At 43.2% G+C, this 11,819-nt stretch overlaps 1 protein-coding gene across 1 annotated transcript in view; it reads right to left on the bottom strand.

Annotated features, from left to right (window-relative positions):
• CHAT (choline O-acetyltransferase) overlaps window positions 1-11,813 on the bottom strand; it is a 30,867-nt gene extending 19,054 nt beyond the window's left edge. Inside the window, exons 1-6 of the mRNA XM_009334613.1 lie at window positions 11,760-11,813; window positions 9,469-9,660; window positions 7,139-7,257; window positions 5,651-5,704; window positions 2,724-2,904; window positions 1,546-1,723 (exon numbers count right to left, since the gene is read on the bottom strand). Coding sequence (XP_009332888.1) covers window positions 1,546-1,723; window positions 2,724-2,904; window positions 5,651-5,704; window positions 7,139-7,257; window positions 9,469-9,660; window positions 11,760-11,801 — 766 coding nt within the window. The 5' untranslated portion in view covers window positions 11,802-11,813. The remainder of the gene's footprint in view (window positions 1-1,545; window positions 1,724-2,723; window positions 2,905-5,650; window positions 5,705-7,138; window positions 7,258-9,468; window positions 9,661-11,759) is intronic.
• Window positions 11,814-11,819: the final 6 nt, after the last annotated feature.

The raw sequence follows: 11,819 nt of genomic DNA, 5'->3' as shown, positions 1-11,819 counted from the left end.
CGAACAGTTGTGGGGTGACCCCTTCCACCTCACACTGCTTCACTAGAGGCTTTTCTCTTCCTCTGTTAGTTATTGTTGCGTGAACATTACACCACAGATAAGAACGAAAAAAGGGCTGTTAATAATCATGTATCCACGTGTAACAGCAAGGCATTATTCTATATAGAGGAGCTGTGCTAATACGAGTGGTCTAGGACGGGATTCCTGCTCAGATTGCGGTGGTATTTGCTAGTGCAGAAGCTGGTTTTTTCAGCTGCGTAACTGAGTTGGTTTGCTTCCGTTCATTAAAATGAATATTTCAGCAAATGCCAGGCAACCCAAAACCACTGTGGAGATGGTTCTGCTAGTTTTTGTTGATGCGTCTTTTTTCCTTCAGGATGATGGAGGTTTACAAAGATGATTTTGCTGCAGGTTTCAAGGTATTCACTGTTTTACTTAAAAGCGTGGCATGAAAATAAATGATTAGGTGTTTATCTCAGTTTTCATTAAAATAAGGAATCTTTTTTTCTCCCGCTTTAAAAAGAAAAGATGGGGAGGGGAGGGGGAAAGCCTGAAGATGAGACTGGTACCACGTAATAATGCTGTAATAATGGCCAGGACTCTGTGTGTGTTTATCTATATAAAGTTGTTGTAAGCACAGATAAACTTGAATAAGAAAAGGAAAGATCTTCCTTGGGACGGTAAACATATTTTGAGACTATTGGCAGCTCTTGTATATTCCAGGGCATTGGTAAACCAGCAGTATTTTCTGTAGCATTGCTGAACTAGGGATAAAGAGATCAGTTAACATTTTTTTGAGGAGGGAAAAATGAATACCTAAGTCACCTAAAATGGCAAAAAGAGGGCGTTTACATCACCTAGCTTCAGGGTAAAATATATAAGGTGTGAAGTGATAGAGGTGACTAATCCCACCCTTTATTTTCATCTGTTTCAAAGTCAGGCATTCAAGTCCAGAATCCACGACAGCTAAATGCTGCCTGTCGTTGGAAGAAGGAGCGCTATCCCCAGATAATAATTGGTGTCACCTTTCCTAGATACTTACTGAAGATTTGGATGAATCAGCCCTGGTACTTTCTGCTTTTCTCCACTGACTAGAGAGAGTACACAGCTAGATTCAATAGGTGTTGAACTTGTAGATGCCTTTGTTAGATGAGATGAAAAATGTCTGATAGTTGCCAAAAGCTAAGAGGATACGTCATTCCTATTGGTACAAAATGGATGTGAAGAAAGAGACAAATCACAAAATCTGATGTAATGTAATTTATGTGATGAAAAACAGAGAATGGAGCGAGAGCTATTTACACGGCGTAACACTTAAACATACACAGCCAAAGGGTCAAACCACATCTGCTGCTTCCCTGGTAACACACATCTGAACACTTACAGGTATTGAGTTTTCTCCTGCTAGCAAAATCCAGCAGTGAGGTTGCACATTCAGTCCTATATTTGCTGTAATGTTCACTCCCAGCAAAGAAAGGCAATGATGGTGAGGAGGAAGAGGAGGAAGATGATGAAGAAGAGAAAGCTGGGATTGCTGCTGCTAACCTTTCATAAGGATCGTCCTGGCCTCTGCCCATTCTGTTCTTCCGTCTGTTGTCAGCAGGCCAATTGGAGGCAGCATTTCCTCTTCATTCTCTGCCATTTTGGCTATCTTTCGTAACTGAGTGAAAAGATCTCCCTCACTGAGACGACGGAAATTAATGACAACATCCAAAACAAAAAACTGCAAAAAAATGACAGAAGTCAGAAGAACAGTCACAGATGGGTTGGACCCTTACTGGCCCAACGTTTTGCTTTCGCCTGGGTAGGTGTGGAGATGCTGAAGTCCTGCCTGGAGAGCCAGGCCTGCAGGCAACGGAGCACAAAAACTCTGGGGACTGGCGCAGGGCTCACCCCTCCTGTCTTTGTACACCAGTGTAATGCCAGTTGCTATAGGGGACTTATACTGTGTGTTGGGCTCAGATAAAACAGACGTTATTTGAATAAGCTTAAAAAAAAAAAAACCTGAAGAGATAACATCAGGAAGCATGTAAATAATTTCCATGGTATTATTTGTTTAAAAATAACCTAGAGAATCTAGAGAACTTCCCATTGAGGTGAAGAACAGGACTCCCTGGAAAAGGGACCACTGGGATCTACCCCTTCATTCCAAGGGGGCCTGCAGGCACGGCTCCGGTACTACAAATAGTCGAGCTGGGCTATAAGGTACTCTGCTTATACCAATATACTCCGCTGCTCGACGGCGTTTATTGGTTGGGACAGATTCACCCTAATGCTTCAGTATTTCTGCCTGCGCCTGTGCTAACTTCTTCAGGCGTAGCTTTGCCCCCCCGGCGTGGGACGGTGGTATATACGCCATGCGTTGTGTGCCAATACTTGACTGTCAAGAGAAGAGCATTTCCAGCAAATGCACTCAACAAGATTTTTTTTTTCCTGTGGTTTCATCTCTGTTTAATAAACATTTTTGTTTGAATGAGAAAGCAAATGCATTCTGCCACATTCCTCCTTTCTGCATCGCTGTACTTGGAACACAATGTGGGCTAAGGACAAAAACGCTGCTGAAGCATCTTTTGGAAATATTGACAGCTAATGCTTGGTAAGAAGCGAGCTCGTACGTAGCACGCTAATTGTGTTTCTGAATAGCGATGAGATCAGGCTCTTCTTGAGTGAATTTAAGCAAACTAAGAAATATAGAAAGGTATAAAAAAAGAACGCTCATTTACCTGATTGTTACAAGCAACAATGATGTGCTCTGGTTCTGGCATTACACTGCTTTTCTGGGCCACGAGGGTATCTTTGGTATGTCCTGGAAGACGATAGGAAGAAAAGAGTCCATAGTATTGCTTCATACAGAGAGGATGACCAGACAGCTGTCCACGAGCAAAATCAACAGGTAAAGCATGGCTGGAGAGAGAGAAGGAGAAAAACAAAGCCAGAGGAAAAGAGGGGAGAGAGAGGAGAGAGAGAGACAGAAAGGAAAAGAAATCTAATCTGTCCTTTGTTCTGTTACAATTAGATCAGGTATAACACAAATTGAATAATAAAACGAGATTACAGTATAAGGGAAATAGATGAATTCCCATACCACAGTTAAATACATCATTCCTGGCAGCTTCATGCATATTCATTAAGCAATTGCATTATCTTCTAGTGGAAATGGAAGGAATAGCAGGTCACAAGCAGCTCTGCAGCGTGCGTGGGAAGCCTGCCTAGCTGGGACCCCGGGAACTTGCCAGGACCGAAGTCAGCGGAGCAGCTGGGAAAGACGCAGCGCCTTGGGAAAAAAGTACCGATGAAATTCCCTGCACGCCACAGCGGCCCCGTACTGTGCAGAGTGGTGAGAGAGCGTGTGAGAGGGCCTTGCCTGACGAACAGGAGCGACTGGGGCAATACGGAGGGCGTTTCTGTTTTCCACACAGCCTCGCTTATGCGCTAATCCTTACTTAGACCTATGGGGGAGGAAGTGCTGAAAACCTGTTCCCTTTTTATTGGAAGGCATGCGAAAACACCACCTCTGAAAAGGCTTCTTTACTGGCCAGAAAAAAAAAAAAAAAAGAAGTTATCACAATTATGATTACGGACTGCGAAACAGCCCACTGACGCTGCAGCAGGAAATAACGGTGCTGTCGCCCGGGAGAGGCTGCAGAGGCCACAGGAGGAAGAAGATCTTGGGGTGCAGAGGTTCTCCCTCGGCAAGAGAGGGCTAAGCTTCCAGCCTGCCAGAGAGGGGCAGGGGCAAAGAACCATACAAGGAGCGTTACTGTCATACAGCTGATAAGGGCTAACGTTTTATGCTAGTTTATCTTGTTTAACTGTCTCTTTAGAACTGTTGCCGTTCTAAACCAGGGATATTCACCTTAGTTCCTGGCTCTCAGACTCTCTGTATGACTTATTTCCTTGTACAGGTGCTTAATTTTTTTTTGTTCCTTATCAGCAAAGCAGGGTTATTAGTGTTCTTCTCCCACGTTTTGCGTAATGCAGAAATCCTCTTAGATTTAACAGAGTTTTAAAGAGCGCCTACGATGACTGAAAATAGTAGAATAGCATGGTAGATTTTGATAAGACAATCTGTAATTATAGCAGTTAAGAAAGGGGTTAGAGTTAACTAACCAGGTCAGAGTTAACTCTGACTGATGGCACCAGAAAATCTTGTACTGATTGGGGAGATGTCTGTGTAAGATCTTACAACTCTCTTAGGTGAGCAAGTTAGGCTTTGTTTGACATATTTAGTCCTGGCAACTGCATGGACTATCTGCACAGTTAAAACTGAACGCCTGGGTTTGGGCTGGAATATTGTGCTTCTGCATGTGGGGTGATCCAAGAGAAGCTAGCAGTACGCTCGCTGGTAGAAGTCCTTAACGGCAACAAGGAACTGAAAACGTTACAATTATGGTGTCCCCATAATTATACAGGAGGGGTGATAAGCAAAGAGTAATAACAATATGAGGACACAGTAGTGAGGATTTAAATGGTTATTGATTTAAGGCAAGCAAATCTGATCACAGGAGTCTTTGGATCTAGAGTAGCGAGGTCAAAATAATAAGAATTTAAATTATCCTTTGTTTGAGCAATGTCTCATCTCAGATGCTGTCATACAGAGATGCAACGAACTACATTAGCATGCAATAGTACTTCACAGCACGCCGGTGCTGGTGTACGCAGCCGCATGGCGTATCTTGGACAACAGCACGTGTTCTTAAATAAACGCCTCTTCTATACTTTCTGAGTAGCTGTCAAGACTTTTGAAGTGAAAAATCAGACAGCCTCTTCCTCTTGCTTTTGTCTAATTCATAGATGACAGGGACTTTGTTGTTTGAATACGGACTTTGCCTTCCTCATCCAAATACGCGTTGGTTGAGCATATCACATAGGCCTCTTGTATTTCCAGACAGGAGAACGACCCCTTCCCTACCATGGTGCGGTGGCCGTTGTGCTTGGCTCTCCACTGCTTCTGTTCTCGGGGGGAGCACTGATTTCAGCAGTAAACTTGGAACGTGCTAGGTGAGGTTAAGAAATGCTACCTAAAATGCTGTTATGAGCTACCTCGTGCATGACTCAAAGAATCATGGATTTCCCCTGTGTTTATATACAGAAAGTAACGATGGCATAAGTAACTTCTTATTTTTACTAGCTGCTGAACTAGCCTGTCTGTGGCGAGGCTTCCTTCTCCCGGTGGGATGCGCTATTTCTTTTTTGGGGGAAGGGAGGCGGGGGGGCTGATGTTCTAAATGGAGGGTGCAGTACGTGGAGGGGGTGCGGCACCCGGGCAGGTGCCCGGTGCCAGGGAAGGGGTGCAGGCTGTGTAAGCGCAGCGCTGCTGCTCTTTGGGCCTGGGGAGCAGAGGCTTCTCGGTGTGTTCTCAGTAGCTCTGCTAAGCAGGCTGCGTGTGTCCTTTGGGCTGCACTGCGCGTGCCAGCGTGATGACCAGCAGGCATCAAAAAGGATCCTTCTCCAACCTGTTAGATTGCAGTTCTAAAGCAGAAAGCGCACAAAAAGCTGCTGAAGCGCTTGCCCTGAGGCATGCTGGAGCCCCAGCCCTTCCAAATGGTGGAGGGGGTGCAATGCAGCCTGACTTTGGGCACGTTAGAGCACCCTTGAATCAGAAGCCCTGCGGATACTCAAGCAGCAGCTCTCCTTCCAAGCTACTTACGTGTCCAGTAAAGCTTTATAGTCTTGCACTCCTGAAATGAGATTGGCGGCAAACCTGCAAGTAGCAGATAGAAGTGACATCAGTCTTTTATCATTTGGCAACACTGGGCTGTTTCTGAGAGACAGAGGGGAGCCTGGATGATTGATGACGCAGCATAAGGAGAGAAAGTCTTCTGGCTTGGCAAGAAGAGCCCCCCCGCCCCCACCCAAAACCTAAATTAATTCATGTCAAGAGAAATATGAAATCCTAGAGATGGTCCCTTCGACTGGTTAAAGAGACTACCAGAGGAGGAAGCCTGAAAGCATTTATTTAGAGAACGGGAGCAGAGGCTGAATAATTAATAGAATCCTGAACACGGGTTTCAATACCAATACTCATAAGCTGTCCGATTTATTAGAGTACTGCCTGTCCTAAGCAGATAGCCTCTCTGCAGAGCTGTGGGCAGGTGTATTATTTCCTGACACTGCCCATTTGCACTGCGTCTGAATGGGAGGCTCTGAGAGAGACATTTCCTTGTTAAAGCACAGGCATTGGAAAATGCAAAGTGGAGGTTTTTCGAAAGCTGGGCGCACAATAAATTTAGTCAGTAATGAATGGAAGCATTTATAGTTATGTTTAAAGTAAAGTAAAAAGACACATTGGTTGTCTATGCAAAATGTTAAAATAACGTATCGGCTTCAAGGTTCTGGCTGTTTTACAATAGCATAAATTCACGTGCAGTTAATTCTTTCAGTAATGAGCAGCTAGAGAGTGCTAAAAGCAAAGGGGGAAATTGCACTATATGAAGGTAGATTTGATCTGGTTTACTGTTTTAAAAGGAGAAAATGTTTTGGCAAAGGCTGAAGAATGGGGTCCTGTTTTAAGGGTGTCTGGAGAGGTATATTCTGTGCTGGGCTACTTGCTTGCCTTTTCACTTTTAAATGGTTGCAATTGCCCACAACAGCTCAAAGGAGAAAGGTCAGTTCAGGGCCGGGAAGGATGGGCCTGGAGGAAGCAGTGTTCTTGGGGAGGAATGATTTCCGAATTCGTAGATCCCCTGTGTTTCTGGTGCCCTTTTGGGCACCTGAGAGGGACAATTTAATGCCAGCGTGGCCTCTTCAGTTTGCAGGGTGGCTACGAGTCATAGCGATGGCATGTTAAAGATCGTTTTCCTTTAACCAATGTGTCAGAAATTAGTATTTCTTTTTTCCATCGCAAAATGGTTTACTTGAATTATACAATGAAGAGCTTTGCAAATATTCCTTTAAAAATTATAAATCCCATGGCATTTTTTTTCCATGCAATAAATGTAATAGTAATGACACTTTCACTTCTGAATATTGGTATGAGTAACCCCAGAAACACTGCCTCCGTCAGCAGGCCTACTATGAAATCATTTAATGGTTACAGCCCTTATTTTTTTAATGAAAGTTGATTGTCTTTTTGCAAAAGCAGTACATTGAAAATATCCCTTCATTTAGCAAAAGCTGCAAAGTTGTAGTACATTACCTCAGCTGGTCATTTACATCCTTGAAATACTGACGAGCAAAGATAATTGCTGGGCTGGAATTGACTGGAAGAGCTAGCCGGTTGTTGAGGTACATGTCATCCAGCCAGTAGTTAAACACCTAAGGGAAGGGGACATGAAATCTTAAAGCCATGAACAACGTGCGGAAAGGCAGGCTGGGGGTGAGGGGAGAGCGCCCGGTGCTCCTGGTGTCAGGCATGGGCTCTGATTAATGGAGCTGCTGAGCATTTTCAGCCCGGGCTCTGTGACCCCAGCTCAGCCGAAATCAGCTGCAATTCCATAATCCTATTTTTCAATCAATGGCAATTTACGGTGTGTTCCATTAAAAAGTACACAAGCTCCGTATTGTGGTGGTTTGGGTATTTTGTTGTTTGCTTCTCTCCACAACAAAAAAATGTTTGAGGACCACGTGCCAACTGCTGACTCGAATCGTGATTCGGATATATTTAAGAAATGGACAGAATTTTACTAGCGCTGGCTTTCCTCAGGGGGCCTCTAATATTTGTCAATGATGCCAAGACGCTCTGTCGCTAGCCATCAGATACTGTCCTGCAGCAAGACAGAATTTCCCGAGCCTAACGGTTCGGTCCTGCAGATACTGGCATGTGGGCAGGGCCCCTGGAGAATTCCCTCTGTGTCCGCTGACACAAATGCAGATTACTGATGCTTGACCCAGACAGACACACATATTAAATTTCTAACCATTTTTACTGAAAACACAGATGTACGGTAACCGCGTTCCTTTATGTCTGAGCAGAGTTTGAAGAATCATCTGGAAAATGGAGGCTTTCATAAAAAGATCAAATGGTCTTTCTGAGTTTAGCGGGCATACTTTGCATACAGTAACTATAAACAACAACGAAATTATGCAAAAATAATTACGAATGCACGCATCAGTTGAAAAAGTTTTCCTCTGAGATATTTCATTGCTGTTAGAACAGATGCTTCCCCCACAGTCTCTGGAGTCTTCAGGAGAACAGGCTAGAGCTGTACTCCTGGCAAGTTAAATTCCAAATAAAAACATTTCTAGTTTATCTTAAGAATCAGGTATTTAATTTTAATAACCAGTATTTAAAGTTGAGACGTTTCAGAAAACGCTTGTACATCCTTCCTCTGTAATTTTCACGCTGTCAGTGGTTAAATGAATAGTGTTCCAGGTTGTCTCCTGGAACACTATTTCTTATCGGGAACACTATTTAAGCGACGGTTAATTTAGCCACCAAAACCATGAAGTTCTACGATCAGAATAACAAAAAGAGATTGGGCGGCATTTAGTGGAGGCCTCAGACTGTGGCAACAAGTGGTTCAGGAATTAAGCACTGCTTTTAGAATAAAAGCACTGCCAGTACTGTAGCCTTTTTTTCTGACTATAGCAGCAATTTATTGGGGTTTTCTTGCGGGTCACACAACTGAAAAGTTAAGGGAGAACCACGCTTCACTGACATCAGCAGCAAGCCTGCAGGATTTCACTGGATCCATGAAACCATTCAGTGTCTCTCTTCCTTGCTGGGATGGAAGGACTGCAATAAAGTAAGTGTTTCTAGTTTTCAGCTGCCATATTCTTACACGGTTAATGCAGGGAGGATGAACCGTGACTTTGTGGAATGATAAAATCTCTTTTATCTACAGCTTATTTCATTTTCCTGTCTTGGGAAGCAGAAAGCTGGACTTTTTTTAAAGGCTGAGGTCTCAGCATGGTCTATGTGATAGAGAGAGAGAGAGAGAGATCTCTCTCTACATGTGTGTGTATATTCGGCAAAGTAAATACTTCAGGGTAACCACATCGGTATGGTGTGACAACGAATGGCAAAGAATAGTTTAATTTAAAAAGAGTAATGCCTACCCCAAAGTATTCCACTCCAGAATAATTTGACTGGATCAGAGCTTTGGCCAGATGGGTATGCAAGGCACTTTTTATAGCCCTATCAGAAAGCATTTTTCATTTTAATAAAAACTCTAAATCCTGTTATTCGAGGGAAAGGAAGAAATTACATCCAAAAAGGATGTAATACAGTGCTTCCTACAGGTAGAGCTGACACCTGCATGCATGCACCTGAGGTGCATGAATTCCCTCAGTCATGTCAACAAACTGCTGATCTGAAAACATAACGATGACGTGGATTTTGACGTTGTTTGAAAATTCTAGCCTAATATGTCTGAAATATTCATTCCCTTTGGTAGAATCTGATGTGACCCCTGTTGGCACTGACCCACTGAAAGAAAGCAGTGATCACATATAGAACATCGCAAAGAGTTTCTAAATGAGCATCAGCCAACACAGCAATTATTTTTCTCATCTGCATTTGCTTACCCAGTTCGTTGTCTTTTCCCTTCTTTCCTCGAGGATTTGCTGCAAGGATTCCCCCAGGCCTCCTGCAATTCCAAACTGCTCCACGATGACCTTGGTCTTTCTAAATTGCTCCTCTGGCACCAAGTGTTTCATGCACTGTAGGTACATGCGTAAGGTCTGTTGCAGTGGTGGCACTGGAAGTTTTGGCACTGCCTAATCATTAAAAAAAAAAAAGTGATTAGCAAGTAATTCTACTTGTTCCCAAACTGTCCTCTTTTTTTTTTTCCTTCTTTTTTTTCTTCTGTTGCTGATATTGCATCCCTTTTTTAATCCATTTATTCTGTTTTAGCAGTTGAGATGCCTGATTACTGCAAATGTAATTGTGTGACTTCAGTGGAGTTGCATTAGGTCTTAAAGTGCCTGGATTTTAGGACACGGTATGCAGTTGTATGCAATACTGAAGCAGTGGCACCTCTCCAGTAGCTCTATTTGTAGGCCTTTGGCCACTGAGGGTTTCAGATGGATAGGCCAGGAAACTAGTGGAAAACAGGAGAATATTCCTTGGTAAAAATTCTAGAAATCCTAAGGAACAGGAAAATAGGCATGGTGCAAGCATCTAGAGCTAGACTCTAGGAAATCTTCAAATACATTAGAGCATATAAAATAATGCATTAAGAGAAGGTATTTCATTAGTAAAGAAGTGCATTTAGCTTGTGGTCAGTAAAACCGTGGGTTAATACTTGTCTGATTGGTAATACGACTGGTTATAAAATTGCAGAAATGGAAAACGTGCAGGTCTACCTGTTTATTAGCACTGACTACAGACAATCCTCAATAAACCTGTGTTTCAGCCTGCCAAACCTCTGCTGTCAGCCAGCCTGGAACCCTCCTAGAAGGCTTGATAAAACATTTCTGTTTATGCTTGCTTTATCCTTATCCTGTTTGGAGCAGGAAACCGATAGTATCTGGGAAGAAAACAATCTGATGCTGTCCATGCAATTAAGCTTCCTTTGTTCTTTAATGTAGAATTAACCAAGTGAAGTGTAATTAGTCATTTAAAAGCCAGAGGGGCAGTGGGGAAATCAAGCAAGGAGGTAATCCATGAAAGACTGGGGAATTGCAAGAGGCTGTGATGCTCTAAGCGTGGTTCCTCAGGGAGGTAGACGTGTCTCCCAGTTGAGAAACGGTCATCTAATTCAGCTGTGCTTGCCCGTTAGTGATTAGTGTAGACCATACACTTTTGGAGGGTTTATTTCTCTAATTCCATTTTTGCCTGTCTCCTCAAGCAGGTAAAGTTCAGATTTTTTTTTTTTACTAGCTCGTGATGTAGCAGACACTCATTTCCACAGGATCACAGGACCATGGCGTGATTTCGGCTGGAAGAGATGTCTGGCAGTCACCTAGTCCCACCTGCTGCTCAGAGCAAGGCTAGCTGCAAACGCCTTTGCTACCGCGTGCAGGGCGGGAGGCGGTGGAGAAAGTGCTCTGAACAGAAGGCGGCAGGGAGCGCGTCTCCTCTGAGCAAAAACACCAGCTCTGCCTTTGGACACCCACAGAAAAGTCACTGCTGCGTTATGGTTCCCTATCTAGAAACCCAAGATTTCAGATGCTCATGGAAAGCGTCATAGGATTACCTGTTATTAGCGGAAACGCAAATCCAGTTCAGCCTGTAAAGCACCCTGGAACTCAGAAATAAGAGAATGGTAATTCTACAGTTTCAAGCTATGTTTAGTCAGGGCATCTCTCTTCTGTCACTGACTTCTCGGTCAGTGGAAATAGATGTGCCAAATAGTATTTCTTTTTGATACCTGGCTTTGGCCCTATCTTTCTGGGTAAGGTTACTGTACAGTTCCTGGCTCTGCTTAGGAAAAAAGCTTTAAACCCAAGGGGTTGACTACTTGTAGGCACACACACCCGGCATCTTTTAAACCGGCTTGAAAATGAATCATATGTGATAGTTTGATAGTTCCGTACTATTAAGAAATAATTACATGCCATCTCTGACTGTGTGGTAATGCGTCTGCTGTTGTGTAATAATATTTCACTTATTGAAATTCTTCACAGGACGTTGGGAGGAAGAGTGTATTTGGGTACGAGAAGCACTAATGTCACATCAAAGTTCCTGATTATAAACTGCTGCAGGATAACTAGTGTTCCCTGAAATGAAGAAACCAGCTCTGGAACAGAGCTTGGTTTACAATTATTATATTAATTTACATTAATTTACAGCATTAAAAGCTGTTAAGTCATCTATCTTGAACCATTTTTTTTTTTCTTTTTTTCTTTTTGTTTTCCCGGAAACAGTCACTTACTGTCTCATCTTTACTGCATGTGTCCTTCTCTTTCTTCTGCATGTTTTTTTCTAGGACAGG

Source organism: Pygoscelis adeliae, unplaced genomic scaffold, assembly GCF_000699105.1.
Source record: "Pygoscelis adeliae isolate BGI_AS28 unplaced genomic scaffold, ASM69910v1 Scaffold361, whole genome shotgun sequence".
In the NCBI taxonomy this organism is placed as follows: Eukaryota; Metazoa; Chordata; class Aves; order Sphenisciformes; family Spheniscidae; genus Pygoscelis; species Pygoscelis adeliae.
Note: the sequence above shows the minus strand (reverse complement) of the source record. Positions and strands in the feature narration are given on the sequence as shown.